This window comes from Macrotis lagotis, chromosome 8 (assembly GCF_037893015.1).
Source record: "Macrotis lagotis isolate mMagLag1 chromosome 8, bilby.v1.9.chrom.fasta, whole genome shotgun sequence".
Classification (NCBI taxonomy): domain Eukaryota; kingdom Metazoa; phylum Chordata; class Mammalia; order Peramelemorphia; family Peramelidae; genus Macrotis; species Macrotis lagotis.
Window position 1 is genome coordinate 13,531,246 of NC_133665.1, and position 20,734 is coordinate 13,551,979.

The following is a 20,734-nucleotide window of genomic DNA, read 5'->3' on the forward strand; positions in this document are numbered from 1 at the left end:
CTTGAGAAAAGCAAATAAAAACTTTCTTTTACTTAGACTGGTCTCTGAAGATTTTGTTTAGTGTATTTTTATCACACACACAACTGCAGGTGGGAAAGAGTTGAGGAGTAAACTTAAGGGTCAGGGAACTTCAATTCATGGGTTATTTTTATTTTTAACTTTCTTTTGGATTTGGGATGTCCCAGACCATGGAGACAGCAGAAGTTGCTTTATCTTTGGTGCATAATTTCTATTTTGGAGGTGCTTGAGAGGGCCTGGGGATCAGAGATAATGTTTAGTACTCTATCTTTTTGCTTATGGGAAAGATCATTCTTTTTAAATGCATAAAATAATATACGTAGACTTACAAAGGAAATCAATTATATTGAAAAGCAGTTATTGGAATTTTTTAAAGTTCATATGACTACAAGTTATGAACTTCCTTTTTTTTTTTTAAAGTTTTTGTTAGGCAATGGGGTTAAGTGGCTTGCCCAAGGCCACACAGCTAGGTAATTATTAAGTGTCTGAGGCCGGATACTCCTGACTCCAGGACTGCTGTTCTATTCATTGCGCCACCTAGCCACCCCATGAACTTCCAATGCTGAAAGTGGCTAGCTGAATTTTGAAGGAAATAAGATTCAAAGCCGCAGAAGTGGGAAGGGGAGTGCATTTCATTTGTGCATTGTGGGGTAGCCAGTGCAAAGGTCCAAGAGATAGGAAGAACAGGATAGGAAGTGTGAATGGACCAGTCATCCTGGGTAGACTATGGTGTGGCAGAAGGGAGTAATGTTGGAAGTGAGTGGAATATTCCCTCTTAAGAGTTAAAATTCCACGGGGCAGTTAGGTGGTGCAGTGGATAAAGTACCGGCCCTGGAGTCAGGAGTACCTGGGTTCAAATCTGGTCTCAGACACTTAATAATTACCTATCTGTGTGACCTTAGGCGAGCCACTTAACCCATTTGCCTTGCAAAAACCTTAAAAAAAAAAGTTAATATTCCTAGTGAAGTCCTCTCAGGGTTAAAAATTATTTTAAAAAAGACAGACTTATTACTCTTAGACTATTCTTAGAAGAAAGAGAGAGACCTTGCATTTTTAGTTATTCATCTATTTGATGATGCAACTATCTTAACTGGAAGAACAGTAGACTGTTCCCATCGAAAAAACCTTGCATTCCAGTGCTCATGAGACTCCTCTTGTTTGATAAGTAGACTGTTCCTAGACCTTGTGTTCCAATACAAGTTACAATATTTCAGTAAGATAGTTATAATCCTGAAGGTTATTCTCACCATCTGGATAGTGAGGGTAGTATTTTATGAAAACCTTTCATTCTTTTCTTTGTTGGTGGGGTAGATTTTCACAAGTAGAATGTAACTCTGAAGACTAACCAATGAGTTGACAGAGAGGGACGATAGGAAGGAGGAGGAGATTGCGTTAAGCCCTATAATCTTGCTTGACTGTTGGGGCAGCTTCTTGATCTTCACTACCTTTGTGAGACTTGAAGTGTGCTGTTTTCTTGAGAATATATAATTTTTTTTGCTCAGAGGAGTCTTTATATTTTTAAGTGGATTTTTATCCTACACAGAAGGGAGAAGCAGGATTGAAGAGATATTGTTGGCTTCACACAATCCTAGGCCTGTGCTATTGCAGTATCTTGCTGATTTGTCTCCTTGCCTCCAGTCTTACTTATTTACAAAATTCATCCTCCTCTTATTTTCTTGTACATAATTGTTTGTAAACTGTCTCATCAAACTGAGCTCCATGTGAGCAGTGGTTGCCTTTTGCTTCTATGTATTTTCAGTGCTTACTTAGCATATTGCCTAGCACATAGTAGATCCTTAGATAACACTAGTAGACTGCTAGTTGACCTACGATATGTTAAAAACTCAGAGGACTTTATAGTTTGAAGATTTAGAGAACTATTGATATCTAAGAATGAGATCTATACTTTAGGAAAATTAACAGGTGTTTGTGTTATATATGTGCATGTCTTTATTTTAATAGAATAGAATGCTGGTATTTGGTTTTATGGGTTTCTTTCAGGATTGGAAAGCATGGATTCTCTCAGCTTTTGATGTATTATTTGTTCACTTTAGTTACTGGATGAGAAGCTCCTAAAACACATTGATATTAAGAAAATTTTATATGTGCCTATATTTATGTGCCTTTGGAGTTAGACGTAAAAGACTAAATGCTCCTTTATATTGTTTTGTCTCTCCATTAATGGAAAAAAACAGAAGACCAATAAGTTGAGGGAGTTACTTTTGTTTTTTCTTTATAGAGGGTTCTTTCAAAAGTTAGAGTTTTGATAGACTCATCTTCAGAGTTTGTTAGCATGTATTTTGTGATCTTGGATTTGAATTTATGCATAATACTGAAGTTTCTAGACTTGGAGAATTGGCCAAAGCTTGTTTTGATATATTTAACATGATTCAAAAGTATGTCACAGATTTGGATCTTGAATTCCATGCTTTTAAAGTCTTATCTAAAATATGGATGTCAAAGGCTAGATTTTCTTGTTTTCTAATTTTGGAATAGATATAATTTATGTTAACAGTGAAACCAAAAGCACCTGTTTTCAGTAGTAAACTTTGGCTGGGGGGGCAGCTAGGTGGCGCAGTGGATAGCACACGGCCCTGGAATCATTAGTACCTGAGTTCAGATCCAGCCTCAGACACTTACCTAGCCAGTGTGGCCTTGGGCAAGCCTCGTAACCCCATTTGCCTTGCAAAAACCTTAAAAAAAAAAAAAAAAACTTTGGCTAGTATTGATTTTAGATAATAGAATTGATTTTTTTTTAAATCTCTCTGATTTCAGATCACTTAGCAAATTGCTTCAAAGTAAAACTTAGTTAAGTACTATCTCCAAATGAATCCTTTTTTAAAAAAAAAATTAATTCAACTGAAGGCATATTTAAAACATTTGTCTTATTTGTGCTATTTTCCCCCTAATTTTAGGTTTCTGCTTTCATGTATGGTTGCTAATCTATATCACAGAAGATTTATTTCAGGTCCCACTGTTGAAATTATTAATATGAATCTTTTAGGTTTGATATTCCAGAAAGCAGTGTCAAAAGATTTTTATGTAACCTGTAAGGACTGCTTAAATTGTATGTATTTGGAATGCAGTCTGACAAAGTGGTTTACCTTTATTCCCATAGTGATACTGAATTCCAGGAAAGAAGTTATTATAATAAGTGTTTTGGTTCCCCCCCCCCCGCCCTCATGATCTACCTTCTTAAATCAATAACAATAATAATAATAATAATAATTGTTGGGAGATTTTGATAGAAGAAATCAGTGTTTTCTTGATGATTTGACATTGGCATTTACTACTTCAGCTGAATATTCTTTAGGGTATTTCTTGGTTCTAATTGCATCATTGATCCCCTACTTCCAAAATGCTTTCCATAAATGTCTAATGATGGTGGCTGAATAACAAAGGGCACTAAGAATTCTAAAAAGTACAGGTCAGGAAGGAGGGCATTCTAGACCCAGAGACAGAAAAGGGAGGTCTCACATGGCTAATATGAACAGTTAGTTTCCAGGGAATATGAAAATTAATGATGTAAAAAAGAAAACTGGGAAGGTAGGCTGAAGATAGATGAGAAAGAGCCTTACATGCCAGAAGTACAGGCCTCTGATCCTAAAGGAGCCAGCTATATTCTATGCATTTTCTTTTTTTCAGTTTTAAAATGGACCTTTCTTTAGTATTACCTGAAATATTCTAATTGAAAGATTATAATATTTATGACTACTTTTTCACTGTGACTTTTCACACAAATGGAAGAATTTTAAGCATCTAAGAAATAAACTGATTTTTAAAAATTATATCTTACCAAATTCTGATCTCTTTGAAGATTCTTAACAGAGGTCTATATTATCTTTCTCTTTCCTAAATTCTTATGCCATTTTATTGCTTATTGTTCTGTATTGGATTATTTTCTATCCTGTATTATTTTGTTTCATATCCTTCTTACTTCCCCAATAAGAATGTCAACTTCTACCTTCAACTTTTTTTTATATCCCTACATAGTACCAGTAGCGAGTATCTAGATGGCAATTTCTAGTGTGTGGAATCAAAATGTGTATTAGTATTTTAAACTGAAACAAAATCTTGCTTAAAGTAAGAGAAATCATTATTGTTTAGGGAATAAGCAACTCATAAAAAAAGTCATACTGGGAAATTTTTCTCTTAAACATTACATATGAAAGTTTAAAATATATGACAGAGTTGTAGAGGAAGATAGATGTGAAGTTACCAGTATGCCACTTTATGGCACAATGGAATTCACAAAGTGATTAAAATGCACAGCCTTATATATATATATGTGTTCTGAGGTCGTTTCCCTAAGAGAAGCCACATAATGTAGTAAAGTTAGCCCCAGCTTGATCTGTGATCCTACCTGATACTGTCGGATCACTTGCATAGACATAAAACTATTTATGTTACAAACATCAATATATCAAGGCTACATAGTTTGATAAGTATGGATACTCCCTCACAATGCAATCTTCCTGTGCCATATTAAGGCAGTCTGCATGAATTAATGTAGCCTTGCATATTTATCACCTGGTAACCAGCCTTCTGATGATGAAAATTCCCACTCTTAGGTGGGTGGATCAATAATAAAGACCTTTGCCAGGTCCCTACTTGAAAAATGTTCCAGTTTGCAGGTATGCCTTCCAGAGCTTTTAGATTTTTGGAGAGGATTTCTATTTAAGAAGTTTCAGGGGCGGCTAGGTGGCGCAGTGGATAGAGCACTGGCCTTGGAGTCAGGAGTACCTGAGTTCAAATCCAGCCTCAGACACTTAATAATCACCTAGCTGTGTGGCCTTGGGCAAGGCAGTTAACCCTATTGCCTTGAAAAAACTAAAAATAAATAGCTAGATAGCTAGATAGATAAATAGGTAAGTAAATAAATAAAGAAGTTCCAAGCCATATGTTCTTATTCCACTGACAATGAGAATAATAATATCTGGGGCTCCTCATGAATCATCAGTTCAGAGAATACAGCAACTAGAAATATTACAGCGATCTGAAGAATGATATGGAAAAGTTGTTACTTAGAACCCAGTGGAATAAATTGTGGCATTACTTTTTGACCAATCATCTAGTGCTGGCATTAACCAGGTTGAATTTTAGTAGAAAGGAGAGCATTAGGCATAGAATTAAAAGATTTAGAGTTAGGCCTTTGGCCTCTGGCTCATAGGACCGGTGTGACCTTGTGCAGGTTACTTAATTCTTCTGAGTCTCACTTTCCTTATCTTAAAAATTAGAGAACTGGACTAATCAAGGTCCCTTCCATCATCTCCTGAGATTTTCATTCTGTGCTTAGTGAAGAATTGTGTTTAATAAAAATAGATACAATAAAGTCAACAGATAGATATAATAAAGTTCATGGTATTATTATTGGAATAATATTATTTTAGCTAAACTAGACTTTGATTTTTTCCTTTTCCATTTTTCTTCTTCCTAGATATTTGTATCATGTTTTGACCAAAAACACCACAGTAACAGAACAAAATCGGAACTTACTTGTGGAGACTATACGTTCCATCACGGAGATTCTTATTTGGGGGGATCAGAATGACAGTTCTGTATTTGAGTAAGAATTTTTTTTCTTTCTTTTGATTATTTCTCAAAAATTATACTAGACTTAGGCCTAGCTTTTCTTTGCATGTTCATATAAGGCTCATATCATTGTGGCTACAATATAAAAGCTTAGCATGTAAACTTATAAAGCATATTAAAGATTTAAAGCTGAAGCTTTCAGAAATCTGATGTAATCATGGATAATTTATTCCCTAACATTGTCTAATGATCTTTCTGAAAGTGTGAGAAAATCCTCTTCCACTTAGATTTAAAACAAGGCAAATTTGAATGATATATTTAAGAGAAATAAGAATGTTCTGAAAAATCCTATTTACTTATCCAGCTCTTTGGTTAAATGAGAAAGATAAAATTGCTGCCAAGTTAATGATGTTGTTAGGTGCCAAGAGAAAAATGTGATAGAGCTATTGCAAGTATTAACCATATTTCTTTTGGGATGTATTCGAAAGGGTTTTAAAAGAGAACTTGTGAAAGGTTACCCTTGATTTCTCACTTGTAGAATAATGCTTATCCTTCATTTTCGAAGAAGACCACATCAGGGAGTTGATGTCATGATAAATAAGCATGTGAATTGGATTTGAGTGAGAGCATGCTGTGTAAGTCATCAGTCACACTTTCTCCTCCAGAGCCATCTTGGGTCCAGTGGCCAAATATGAATCAGAACGACTGGGGATGGCTCTGAATGCGAGACAATTAAGGTTAAATGACTTATCCAAGGTTACACAGCTAGTAATCAAGTATCTGAGACTGAATTTGAACTGCAGTCCTCTTGACTCCAAGGCCAGTGCTCTATCCATTGGACCACCTAGCTGCCTTTTAGAAAGATCATTCGACTTGTAGAAAGATTATTAAGGAAAGGATTATAAAAGCTGTAACTTACTTTGCTAAATTTTCTCATCTTAAAAGAATCAAAATCTAAGAATAAGCTAATAATGATTTATGTAATATGAAGAGAGGTGAGAACACAGACTTCTTGACTTTCTGTTGATGTCTCAGCAAACAAATATTCAAATGATCCTGGGTCAATTGGAAAACCATTTCTATTCAACCATCAGACATGTAAATTATACTTAAAGATTAATTAACATCTGAATTTTGCCAACAATTTTAGCCTTAAAAGCTACAGTTTTCAAAAGATGTCAGGAACATAAGAAAAAAATCTTAGAAACAAATAATAATGTAAACTATTAAGGAGATGAATTTAAGTGAAAAGTAGTATTTATTGGTTTTATAATTATAAAATGACTTCACTCTCAGTCATAGCAGGTGAAGTACATGTCCTATCCTGCCAAGTTCTACTTCAGTGCTTCTTAGAATATATGATTTGTTTCCTTGGGCTTTGTAGTGAGCTACAAAGCTCACATTTTATTGACTTTTTAAGCACTTCTTCTTAGATGTAGGTACTCGTTCCGGTAAAATTGAAGAACTTTTCAAATGTTATTTATTTCTCTTATACGAGAAGACATTTTTTCTTCATTTTGTACTCATGGTTTGGGATATGAATGAATCATAATTCTCTACTGTGTATTGTGAAGTATATATGATTTGAATTGAATAGTATGAATATGAAAAATGAATCACTAACTCTAATTATATCCTAGTTTTTTCCTGGAGAAGAATATGTTTGTTTTCTTCTTGAACATCCTGCGTCAGAAATCTGGTCGTTATGTCTGTGTTCAACTGCTACAAACCTTGAACATCCTTTTTGAAAATATCAGTCATGAGACCTCACTTTGTAAGATTGCTTATTTTTTTCAATCATTTGGCTCTTATATACTAAGCTATTTAAATCCAAGTCTTGCAATTTAAAATAGATTCTCTCTTAAAGTTAGGCAAAAAATTGTCTAGGAAAGTTACAGGGGACTAATTAGCCATTCATTACTTCTGAATGATTATTTTGCATTCTATTTAAATATCTACTGAAACCTACACAGTATGGATGTTGACTAGTAAATTCTATATGAATATAAGCTGACTTAGTAATATGGACAGTCCCCAGCTTACAAATGAATTGTATTGCAAAAGACAAAGATGACTGTAAAAGTGATCCAAGTAGAGAGTAGTATCCAACAAGAGAAAAAGGAAAGTTGAGAGCAGAGTTATGTATGTTTTGGGACAAAGACATCCTTGATTTGAGATGCTAGTAAGATATCTAATTATATTTGCCCAGCAGACAATGAAATATCTTTTGAAATGTAGAACAGGTCAGGAAAAAAAATTGGGACTGGCTAAATACATGTGTATACTTCACCTTCATAGAGGTCTTGACTTATGTAAGGGGAATAGAGTCGATCATCAAGGAAGGGAAAAAAACGGGACTTTCCCTCCCTTTCTTCTCCCAATCCCCCAACCACTTTCAAACTTTATCTTAGTCAACAGTATTTTTGGGGGCGGAGGGATCATTATTAACTTTGCAATGATACTGTTTTCTGTTAATTTTCATTGCAATGAAATTCCAGCTAGATTATTGGTTAAATAGACTTTGCAGGCATCTTTGACTTTTCTGTTAACTTGGATCTCTGGATCCAGTCAATTGCAAGTCTTATTGGTATCTCCTCAGTCTTTTGCAGCTATCCTCTCCTTTCCATGCATACTGTTAGAACCTTAATTTAGGTCCTTCATTACTTTCTGATTGGGATATTGTGGCAACTTCCTCACTAAAATCTCTCTGAACAGCCAGTTATTCTTTTAAAATCACAGGTCTGGTCATGTTGTTCCCATACTCTGAAACTTTTGATGGTTTCTTTTCCCTATAGAATATAATGCCTTGACCTGACATTTAAGGTCACTTATAGTCTGACTCCAAGGAAACTTCAGAGGGAAAGATAGTGTCCTGATATAAACAGTAAGAATAGGAAGGCAAGAAAGAAGGAAGGGTATAAAGGTGAGGGGAATATATGTATGTGTACATGCACTTATGTGTGTGCTTATGTATGTGTATGTGTACAAATGAAAAAGAAATAGGTCGATTTTTTTTCCTACCTCAGACAATATATAGTGAAATACAGAAAAAAAAAACACATGGTGTGTCTCCTTATCCTTCTGAGAAGGATCATAGAATTTCAAGCTATTTAGTCAACCCTTGCATGAACAAGAATCTCCCTGCAACATAACCTGAGTAGTCACTCAGATTTTGCTTGAAAGCCTCTCCTGAAATGGAGAAAAATGTGATCATGTCTTATGCTAGCCACAGCTTGCCTGGAAGGCCTCAGAGTAGGTAGGGTTTGTTAATAATTTTGTATGAATGGATTGGTCTCAAGTCATTTAATTTTAGTTTCTTCATTTTGCTTCCAGTTTTGAGAGATCAAGTAGATTGCTTGACGCTGAACTCTGCCCAAAACATTACCAGTGTTTTGGATGATCAGGGGGATATTAGGGTTTTATACTAAGGACTTTATACTAAGCTAAACAGGGAGCTGAATCTTTTTACAAATGTTCCAAGCTAGGTTTAATAGATAACTAATAATAAGCTTTTGAAAAGAACAATTATGGGGACAGATAAGGATAAACTTGTAAGTTGCTAAAAAATAAACTGTGAATCAGGGGCTTCACTTCATTCTTATCAATTATGTTAGTAGTATCTGCTTACTTGGCTCCCTCTTCTCTTTGGAGAAAGGGGTACTGTCTTAACAGATGGCATTGGTAATTATTAGAATTCCATTAATAATCATTAGATAGCATTAGAAATTGTAGTTTCCTTAGCTCTTAAAAAAACATGAAAAGTCACTTAGCTTCTTTAAGTTATAGTTTCCTTGGTTCTTTAAAAATCTGTTGGGAAATAGTAGTGAGGAAACCTCAAATGAAAATATATTTTCTTTCCTTTGTATTTCACCATCTAACTTTTGTTAATTTGCTTCCCTTAACAAAGTTCCATGCTTGATTTTGGGACAGATTTCAAGATAAATAAGACATTTCCTATCCCTAATTCTATTTCTAATCTAGTTGAGGGAAGTACAGTCCATTCACAAATAGCTGTAATACAAAGTACATCATAATGGTGGTTTAAGAGAGTTTCAAAGTGCTTTGCTTTGGAAAGCATTGGACATATATGAGGAATGATAAATAATCCATTAATCCAAACTTAGACATTATTTATATAAAGTTTATAGGATTTAGGACAATATTAAGACATTTTAAAAAGGGATATATTCGTTATAGTTGAGAAAATAAGAATGTTATTCACAAAAACTGAAGAATTTGGTGCTCATATATAATTTCATATTTATGAATATTCCAGAGTATCTTCACAACTGAATATACCCTCAGCCTCCCTTATCCTTCCCTCAGCTAAAATTTCGTGTTTTTCTTTGTAGATGTTTTTTTTTGGTTTTGATAGAAGATATATAATAGAATCCAAGAAATAAAATTGTTTAAAATGTTAAAATATTCACTTGCTCTGTTATAACTTATCTACTTGTTTCTGGATATTCTTTTAATGTAATAGTTTCCAGTGTGAATTAACATATAGTTTTTGACTTTTTTGTTCCTAGATTATTTACTCTCTAATAACTACGTAAATTCTATCATTGTCCATAAATTTGACTTTTCTGATGAGGAGATTATGGCATATTACATATCATTCTTAAAAACACTTTCATTAAAACTCAACAATCACACTGTTCATTTCTTTTACAATGAGGTAAGTAATAGCTATTGAAACAATTTTTTTTGAAAGATATTTGGCTTCAGCCTATATAGTATTGTTTCTAGATATATATCTATTTAAGTAAGCTTACCATCTACTTTAAATAGTCTGTAGTTTATTATTAAATAAGTAACATAAAACTATTTCAAAAAAGAATTATTTTTATTTGGTTTTAAAACATTTGATTTTTGCAATATATTTTTCCTTTCTTATTTTAATTTAAAATCACTTTGGATTACTTGAACACATTCTGATTGTGGTAAATACTCAAAAGTATATTAGGTGAGGGACAGCTAGGTGACACAGTGGATAGAGCACTGATCCTGGAGTCAGAAGTGCCTGAGTTCATATCTGGCCTCAGACACTTAATAATTACCTAGCCACTAACCCCATTGCCTTGCACAAAAAAAAGTATATTAGATGACAGGGAAAAGTCTTCTTTGGATTTAAAATTTGTTAGAGAATAGCCACAGATTAAGTTATACAAGTAAGGATAATTTGAACATCAGATTGTAAATAGTCTCTGTAGAAATGAAAGTGTGACATCTTGAGCCTTATTTTTTCCCTTAAAATTAGTGTAGAATGGACTCATATAAATATAGATTGTACTGTACAGAATCTTTTTTTAAACATGTATATTATACCTGGATATGTGAAACGATGGAGGTGGAACATACTTACTCTAAAGCCTTAATTGGGGCCAGAGAATCAGAATACACAGGTTTCCTTATGATCTCTCCCTCACAGATTTAAAGTATATCACTTTATTCTCAAATGTAACATAAGAAATATCAGTTTTAATATGTGGTATGTTTTGTTAATTCAGCAAATATTAAGTGATTGCTATAATTAAGTCATGATTTCTGGTCCTAAAGACCTTACATTCCAGTAGGGGAACTTTTGTTTACAAATTTATTGTTCTAGACTGTACTTAAAAGTTTTACAAATATGAAACATTTGGACTTTCACTTTCCCTAATATATAAAGGAATTATGTTGGTGGGGCAGGGCAGAAATGACCACAAGAGAGCAGTAAGGTCATCAGTAGTGTTTCCTTCTGGAGTTATTTTTTTTCCCAAGACTTAGGTGTAGTCACTGCTTTGTCAGGTGTTTTTCTTTTTTGAATTCTTAAATGAAATGCTGGGGGTAGGGAGAACTTATTTTCAATCTTTGTAATTTATTTTCCATGACATTTATGTTTTAGCACACAAATGACTTTGCCCTATACACAGAAGCCATCAAATTTTTTAATCACCCTGAAAGCATGGTCAGGATTGCTGTAAGAACCATAACTTTAAATGTTTATAAAGGTAAGATGTTATGTAATTGTTTATATTGAACTTGCTTCCTAACTTAGTAATGGATTCTAACTCTCACATTTCTGTGCTTTTCTTTATTTTGAAGTCAACTACCAGTTTATTCTAAACTGAGTTCAGTGATTATGAACCTAAATGAAGGTGTCTTTTTAAATTAACTTTTAATCATTACAAACTTAACATCTTATGCATATTTACAACCTATTTTTACTTAGAAGAATGGACGACTTAGATGTGCTAGTTTATGTTAGAAATAATTATATTGGAAGAATATGTACTAAATAAGATTTTGAGGATACATTTGTCTGTGAGGGACAGGAAAGTTTATTTTTCCTTTTAAATTAAATTCATTCTTTTTTTTTTGCATGTAAAATGTGAGAGGCAGTGCCGCATAGTGGATAGAGAGCCACACTCAGAACCAAGAAAATCTGGATTCAAGTCCCATCTGACACATCCTACCTCTGTGACCTTGGGCAAGTCTCTGTACCTGTCAGTGCTCAAGGCTACTAAAACTTTGAGTTTCAGGGAAGGTGCTGGTTTGAATTAGGGAATTAACAAAGTCACAATCCAGTCCCTTTTCCCTTTGTAAAATGTAAAGCTAAATTATAGGGGCCCCTTTCTTTAATGTATAACATTATTTTCCTCTTCATGACCAGGAGAGGGCAGCATAATATTATTAGTGAGAACATGCAGCATTCAACACTAATTTTTCTTTCAAGGTGTTGTAACATGTTAAATATTGCATCTAAGATTGCCTAATGCTTTCTGTGAATCTTTTTATACTGCCCCCAAAACCTGAATATATGTATACGAATTTCCTAACCGGAAAGTGTCATCTCAGTGACAAAACTCTCAAAGGATTTTTAGTTCAAAGGTACCATTTCAATGTGATAGTGTTATTTTTGCATTTTTCAATGGAGGTCACATTGATAATATATTCCTACAGCACCTGGTATTCCCAGTCAGTCTCCTATCCAAGAACTAACCAGGCCCAACCCTTCTTAACTTCCAAGATAAGATGAGATTGGAGCTAGGTGGTGCAATGAATAGAATCTTGGACTGGCTTTGCAATCAGGAGGATGGGAGTTCGAATCCTGACTCAGGCACTTGACAATTACTAGCTGTGTGACCTCAGGCAAGTTGCTTAACCCTGACTGCCTCACATCCAGGGTCATCTCCAGTTGTCCTGTTTCATATCTGGCCACTGATCCAATGGTTCTGGAGGAGAAAATGAGGTTGATGACTTAGCACAGTACCACCTCACTCAAATCTAGTTCATGTGCTTGTCATGGCATCATCTCCTTGATGTGGTCTTCAAGAAAGGACAAAAAAAAAAAGGTTAATATACTATAGTTAGGTATGCATTTTTTCAGGATCTAAAGGTTTTGAACATTGCATATTGGAAATTGTTAATGAAGATGATATTCTAATTAAAGTTTGCACTATAATTTTTATTTTAAAATGTATCAAATTTTAGAATTTCTCCAAATAATGAATTTGAGAAATGTATTAGTCTGTTCTGAGGTAGTAGTTTCTAGCTCTCTGGTTTGCACTTGTTCTTTTCTAACCTGTATCTTTTAGTTTAGATGCTTCCTGCTTTAGCTATTTATCCCTTTGGGCGGATGTTTCACCATCCCAGTTCCTAATCCTGTTAACTGTTGTCTGTTTTTTGCCCTTCCTTCAATGATGATTCCTGTGTTCCTTATTGCAGTGTCATGTAAGTTATTAACCACTCTTGGTTTTCAGCATTCTTGCTTTATTCTTACATGTAAATAAAAAAATTGCTTGAAAATGATATCTTCTGCTTTAGTCTAGCTAAGCTTGCTACCTTTAGACTGATAGGGAAATAAGCCCTTTAGTATGCACTATTATTATTCACCAGATTAATTTGTCATGTTAATGTTAAAATGCCATAATAATTTAAAGAAAAGTGACATAGTTAAGATAAACATTTTCAACTAACTCCCAGAAAGATTTAGAATATTGTTAACTTTTCCTTCCTTGAAATTTTCTTTGGAAAGTTGATTTCTTTTGTAAACTTTCTCAGTGGATAACCAGGCCATGCTACACTACATCAGAGATAAAACTGCAGTCCCTTACTTTTCCAATTTGGTCTGGTTCATTGGAAGTCATGTGATTGAATTGGATAACTGTGTCCAGACTGATGAAGAGTAAGTACTTTCATCAACTGTTCACTTCCTTGAACAATTAAGTTTTCAGTGGAAGTAGGGCAGATTACTGCAAATAAATTTCCCTACATAGTCAGAAGGAGCATTTACTTAAACGTAATTCTTTTGGTAGAATACTAATTTCAAGGTCTCCATTTTTTGGTAGCCTCCTTGGATCATTATCTAAGGAATCAGAAATCCCTGAGGACAGTAGTAATTTTTTGCTATAGCAAAAAATGCTTCTGGGAAGGAGGGGATGTTAAAGGAGGGAGAGATGGAATATTTAAGGGGCAATCCAATAATTCATAGTGTGGCCTAGCAAAATAGTTGCATCACTTTATACTTTACGCTCATTGCAGAGACATTGAATTTGTTTTAAATACTTTTTTTCTTTTTATAGACATAGGAATAGAGGAAAACTGAGTGATTTGGTAGCAGAACATCTTGACCATCTACATTACCTCAATGACATCCTTATTATCAATTGTGAATTCCTAAATGATGTACTTACAGACCACTTACTCAATAGACTTTTTCTGCCTCTTTATGTATACTCATTGGTAAATCAAGACAAGGTGAGTTTGGAATTTAATGTAGATGTCATTAGCCCAAAGATATTAATAAAACCAATAGGTATTCAAAAGGGGCAGCTACCTTGTTTTGGGCAGAGGTGTCTAGTGTTTGGTATAGACCATAGAAATTGAGATCATTTCCCTTTTCTCTTCTTTCCTTATGATTATTTTTATATGACTGCAAACCAGTTAATTGCAAACAAATCATTGACATTAAAAGAAAACTTGAAGCCTTCGATTGTTAATTTTTTTTTTTTACTTTTGTGCATTTCTCATTTGAGGTTCTGATTACTTGTAGCATACCTATAATATCTGCAGGTAGCAATGGATCTAAAGACAATTCAGTAGAAGGAATAAGTAATCTCTTAAGTATTGAAAATGTAGTGGGAGTGTGAATTACCCACTAATGTTTGAAGAAGTAGAGTGAATATCCTGACAAATGGCATGGATAGCGTACCAGCTTGTTGTTAGTCTGATTTTAGGTCATTTTTGAACTCACTGAAACTACCTTAACTATTTAAACTACCCGTTTTATAGTTAGTCCCAGGAGATCAGAATAGCTTTAAGGGACAGCCTGAAGGCTTAGTCTGGGATTGATGTCAGTTTTAGATACAACCTAATTGACCTGTGAATCAATTTTATTACGTGTAGAAATTTGCCAGAACGCATTACCATTGTGGGCCTTTCTGGACTAGGTATGACTGATCTATGTGAAGAAATTTTTAGGGCTATTTCTGATCTGAAAACTTGGGACTTAGATCATATTAGTTGAAGAAGGTTAGAAGAGAAAGAGGTTGAGGTCAAAGATACTGGGCATTTGCTTCATTGTGTGACATTAGAAAAGACAACAGCAGGGCACATGATTTTAAGATATAATAGTCAATAAATGATTTTCCTAAGTAAGTTCTTAAGTATACTCATAACCATACTTTTCCTTTATGGAAGGATCATAAAGATTTTAATTTTAAATAGGAGAGACAGAAAGAAAATTAAAACCATTAAAATACCAATCAAATCTAGGTGAAACCAGTTTGAGTGAATTTCCACATTTTTCTACCTAAAATATTCATCTTTGCATCTTCTACTTTGTAAGTTGCTTTACAGGAATTGGGTACCACAAGAGTCCTTTCAAATGAGCCTGCTTTTCAGCTACAGCAGCTGTTTGAAATTAACATTCCAGAGAATTTAAGGAGAAAATTGAATGTTCTTTTTTTCTGAGGTCTTGGACTCAAATCTTTTGTTATCAAAGAGAATAAAAGTGATATACTTAAAGTGTTGTGAGATTATAGCAATGATTTAATTTATGAACAGTTTTATATGAATGGAGGAGGATAATTTGGGAGAGAACTAGTGAATTATTTAGGGTTTTGTAGATTGTAATAATAATAATTTTACCTTAATAGTCTCTTTTTGGTTTTCAGCATTTGTAACTTGAAAATAATTTCTTCTTGTCCCTTTATCCAACATCCCCACCCTTTTTTTTTCCTCCAGGGAGGAGAGCGTCCAAAAATAAGCCTTCCAGTTTCTCTCTATCTTCTATCACAGGTATGTTTGTTAGCTTCATTGTGTTGCTGGAGTATGTCAGGTCTTTTCTACTGATTTCTTTTGACTGATGCCATATAGGGAATCTTCTTTGCCTTCAGATTTCAAATATATATATATATAATCTTCTCCCTTTATTGGTCCTTATTCTTTAGCAATCTCTCTGAAATGAAATTAAAAGTAAAAATTCAAATTGTGGAAAAATATTTGCTTTAAACTTATCTGATAAAGGTGTGAAATGCAGAATCCTGAAAGAATTATATACTTCTATTAAATTGGTAGTACATGATAGAACATTTTCAAAGGAAGAAATGCACACTTTTAATAACCACATGAAATATATTCCTCTTCTATAATAATCAGAGAAATGTAGATCAGGACATCCTTAGACTATCACCTTACCAAGATTGGAAAACTAGCAAAAAATTCCCTGTTAGCTATAATGCCAGGAAAAAGTTGGTTGGACTGTCAATTGGTGAAATGTTTTGAAGAGTGTTCTGGTATGGATCATAAAATCAGTTAAGCATTTTGACTAGGTGATCCTAAAAATAACCTGGAGACCTATTCTAGGTTCCTCATTTAAAATATAAGGAAACTTGAGAACCAGAAAGTTTAAGTGGCTTGCCCATAGTCACATAGCTGGTAAGTAGTAGAATTTGGATGTGAATGAGAGTCTTCAGGCTCTTAATATAAAAATCTAGTTTATCATTCAGAAATTAGAAACCCATATAATAAGTGATTGAAGAATGGCTGAACACATTATGGCATATTAATGTCATATCTAATGTTAATGGACAGTGGCAATATTAATGGCATGTTAATGGCTAATACAAAAAAAGAAATATTCTTGGTATCGGAAAAAAATCAGTAAATGTGAAATATAGAAGAAATTGTGGAAAAGCATTGTGATGCAATTGAAATCAGTAGAACCATTACTATACATTATCTATGTTAAAACAGCAACCAACAAAAACTGTTAAAAATAGCACACTTCAAACAAAAAAGGTATGTAGTACAAAAAACATTGTTTAAGGATTTTCTGTAAAATTTCACTCCTTAGTTTATATTTTTTAAATTATTTTTGCTAGTAATTATTTATAGTAAAATAAAAATTTTAAATCACATTAGAAAAGAGGACTTTTCCAGTGATGGAATAGAATAAATGATATCTGCCATTTTCATAACAATGAAAATAAGTTTGAAATGAAATGAAAAACAAAACTACCTTTGTGAGTTTGGGGGAGGTTTTGGGAGTTGGAGATCATTTAATTCAACCTTCTAATTTGTCAGATGAGAAACTGAGACCCTAAAAGTCATTTACCAATGATGATACAAGTGCAAAGTGCTAAAATTGAGATTTGAACTCAGACTTCCTGACTCCAAATCAAGTGTTCTTACTATCCTAGTAATCCATAGATTAGATTTCTAAGATTACGGGATTCTCATAATATTTTAGAAATATATAATGTTTTTTCATTTTAATATTTTTTGACAATACAAAAATCTTATTTATGGAAAAATTAAGGCCTTAACTTCAAGACCAGGGATGCACATGTATTTACTGAGGAATCACAGTATAATTTTTCATTTAGAAGCTAGAATTGTATTTTTTAAAAAACCTATTAATTTTATAATTGTATTTTGAAGCCAAATTGGTATATTTCTTTCTGTTAAATAAACTTGTAGCAGTTCTCGTTATTTTCATTTCATGGGTTTGTATATTTAGTTAAAGTTGTCTTTTTCTTTTCCCCACCTCAAGAATTGTACATCCTTCCCATAATTATGTAATATTTACATAAAAGGAAAAACTCTATGGTAACTTAGTTATGTAACTTTTAAAAATGTTTTTATTATGAATAACCCACATTCTTAAGTCATCTACTTGTATTGTCAAATATTCAAACATTTGACCATAGGTTGGTTCCATTTCTGAAAATAGAAGTATTTATCTTCCTGAAAGTGAGTGCTTATGATCTCAGTTCCTGAGCTTGGTGCCATTTATAGGAATAAAGTTTGTTTCATGTTTCTCAGTATGAACTTTGAATTAATATTTTTCCTGCATACATCCTTTTGATGGGTAAATTTTTGACTTTTGATGCTGCCTGAATAATTTTGATGTTCATGCATCTTATTGTAGATTATTGTCTTTAATCTCATGTATGTTAATGCAAGTTAATCCCATGTATGCTAATGCAAGTACTTAGCATATAGAACCCTAGCTGATTTTAGCAGGTAGATCTGGTTGCTGCCCACCTTGTGAAAAAGTATGCCAACATAGGTTTTTTGGTATTTTGAGAGTTTAGTAGGCTCTTCTTGCTGATCACATGACATTGAAAACCTTGGTAGAAAATTAAAAATAAAACATCAGCACCTTGAGGTTATTCCTTTTGAAGTCTGGTAAGTGGCAGCATATTCTCTGTACCTTTCCAGTCTTTTAGAGTTCTGGACCTGAAGTCCATTAAGATCTGAGTTCAAATTCTGCCTCTCATACTCATGGGTTTGGTGACTAAGGAAGTCACTTGACTTCTAAACCTTAGTTTCCTCATCTGTAAAATGGGATAAATAATAGACCCTACCTCAGAAGGTTGTTGTGAGGATCAAATGAGATGTGAGTACATTAATATAAATGAGAGAATATAAAAATTTAGTAGACTTGAAAAAACTATATATAAATGCTATCTAGTATTATTTTTACACTCAACTCTCCTTCATGCACTCTAAAATCAGTCTATTTTCACTTCCTTGAACATGCCTCACTATCTCTCATGTCTGTGCTGACATGTCTTCCTTCATGTCTGGCATGCTCTACCCCCTCACCTCTGTCACTTAATTTCCTTGACTTCCTTCAGAACTCACTCAAATTTCATTTTCTGTAGGAAATTTCCCAGTTCTATCACTGCCAATGCCTCTCTCAAACTGCCTTCCATTTACTCTGATATATTTTGTATCTATCTAGTTATTTAAATCTTTGCTTCCCCATTGGAGTGAAGACTATTTAACAAATGCTTTTTGACTGGTTGCTCATTAACAGACATTAATACTATAGAATAGCAAATGCTAAAGGCAGCTTTTCTCTGTTTATGAGTTATTGGGAGAGGAGAATAGGAACTCTATGTTGTCTTTGAGAAGTCCTTGATTTGTTCTATCTTTTTCCCCCCTCTTCTTCCTTCCAGTTGAATCCAGTGTGTATATTGTTTTTCTGATACTCTTTTATTTATTCCCTTCTTTTAACAATTCATTGTGACTATAACTTTTTTCCAAAATTTAAAAAGTTATTCTCATTTTTATTCCATTACATTTTTATGCTACAGTTTATCCAGCCATTCCTCAGCTTATAGAGAGTTAGCTTGTTTCTAGTTCTTTGCAGTGAAAATAATGAATGCTCTTATAAATCTTAGATATTAAATATTCTTGAGTAAGTTGCTTCTCTAATTGGGGATTGGAAAGGAATGATATCTTGAGAGCCTCTCAATTTTAAGAATTTGTGACTGACTTTGCCCAAATAAAAATGGCTTTAATCTTATGATTTCAGATATATATATATATATATATATATATATATATATATATATATATATACACACACACACACACACATACACACACACACACATAAATATGTATGTATTTACAAATGCCACATTCTAATATGTCATTTCTCTTTTTCATTAGGTTTTCCTAATTATACACTATGCACCACTGGTGAACTCATTAGCAGAAGTCATTCTCAATGGGGATCTATCCATGTTCTGTTGTAGATCTGAACAAGATGTTCAGAGAACTTCTGTAAGTCTTTCACATTCATAATATACCTTGCCTATATTAATCAAAAAGTATGTTCAATTTTTTTTATAAGGTCAAAATTGGTATTTTGTATCTAAAAGTAAGATTTGAGAGGCAGATGGGTTATTGGATAAAGCACTGACTTTAGATCTAAAATGAAATGGGTTCACGTCTCCTTGAATACATACAGAGCAGCTTAAGGTCACTTAAACTTTCATTGATATCTCCTGCCTTGTTATGAAGAATTTCCTAAACTTCGAGGTCCCTAAACTGATGAAATCACAAATATGGGCACAAAAAAGACTTCTTTTGTGGCACAAAAAGCATCTTTCCTGGATTTCCTCAGGTTCCAGTTCTTTCTTCTCTTCTTCCTTAAATTACTTTCTGTTATATTTATTTACATCCATTCTGTATACTCCTTCATAGGATTTTGGCTCTTGGACAGGAGGGTCTTTGATTTTTTTTTTTCTCTGTTAATTTGATTGCCAAACACATTATCTTTTGCAGAATAGACTTAATCAAAGTTTTGGAATTTGAAATTAATAAGTTACACAGTGAATTAGACAGTAGACCTTAAAATCAGGAAGATCTTCATTCAAGGCTGTCTCTGACCAATCATAGCATTGTGACCTTGGGCAATGGTCACATTGGAACAAACCTTTGTGCTCCAGGAAACCTCTAAGACTTTAAGTTGCTGAGCATGAATTGATCCATATTGATAGGAAGAGCTTTCTTACCAGGAAGTCCCTGACCCCAGTGAGGGACAAAGCTGTCTCAACCTTGAAAAAGTTGTATATAAGTGTATCTGTTGCCCAGGTGATCTATTTACTCTCTTAAAATTAATACACAGGACATTTTCAGATAGCTACATGCTTCATTTAAGTTGTTTTAGAAATACAAAATGATATTCCTGGATTTAAAGATTCTATTTTATAAAATCCATTTTTATACTGGTGAGATCTTATGTATTTTCAGTGGTAGGCTTGTAAATACTTTTTATGTCTGGAGTGAAAAGGATTACTTATCAGATGTTGAGGTTCTTTTAGTCATATATAATCATATGATTAACATGATATTGAAATGTGACAGACTTAATACAATACAATACAACCTTTTTTAG

At 33.5% G+C, this 20,734-nt stretch overlaps 1 protein-coding gene across 8 annotated transcripts in view; it reads left to right on the forward strand.

Moving 5' to 3' along the window:
- Positions 1–20,734, forward strand: part of CLEC16A (C-type lectin domain containing 16A) — a 254,369-nt gene that overhangs the window by 14,643 nt on the left and 218,992 nt on the right. For all 8 annotated transcript variants that reach the window (XM_074196407.1, XM_074196403.1, XM_074196405.1 and 5 more), the window contains exons 2-9: positions 5,456–5,584; positions 7,191–7,324; positions 10,080–10,228; positions 11,438–11,543; positions 13,597–13,720; positions 14,118–14,292; positions 15,781–15,834; positions 19,504–19,617. In XM_074196407.1, the coding sequence (XP_074052508.1) occupies positions 7,210–7,324; positions 10,080–10,228; positions 11,438–11,543; positions 13,597–13,720; positions 14,118–14,292; positions 15,781–15,834; positions 19,504–19,617 (837 nt within the window). In that variant the 5' untranslated portion in view covers positions 5,456–5,584; positions 7,191–7,209. The remainder of the gene's footprint in view (positions 1–5,455; positions 5,585–7,190; positions 7,325–10,079; positions 10,229–11,437; positions 11,544–13,596; positions 13,721–14,117; positions 14,293–15,780; positions 15,835–19,503; positions 19,618–20,734) is intronic.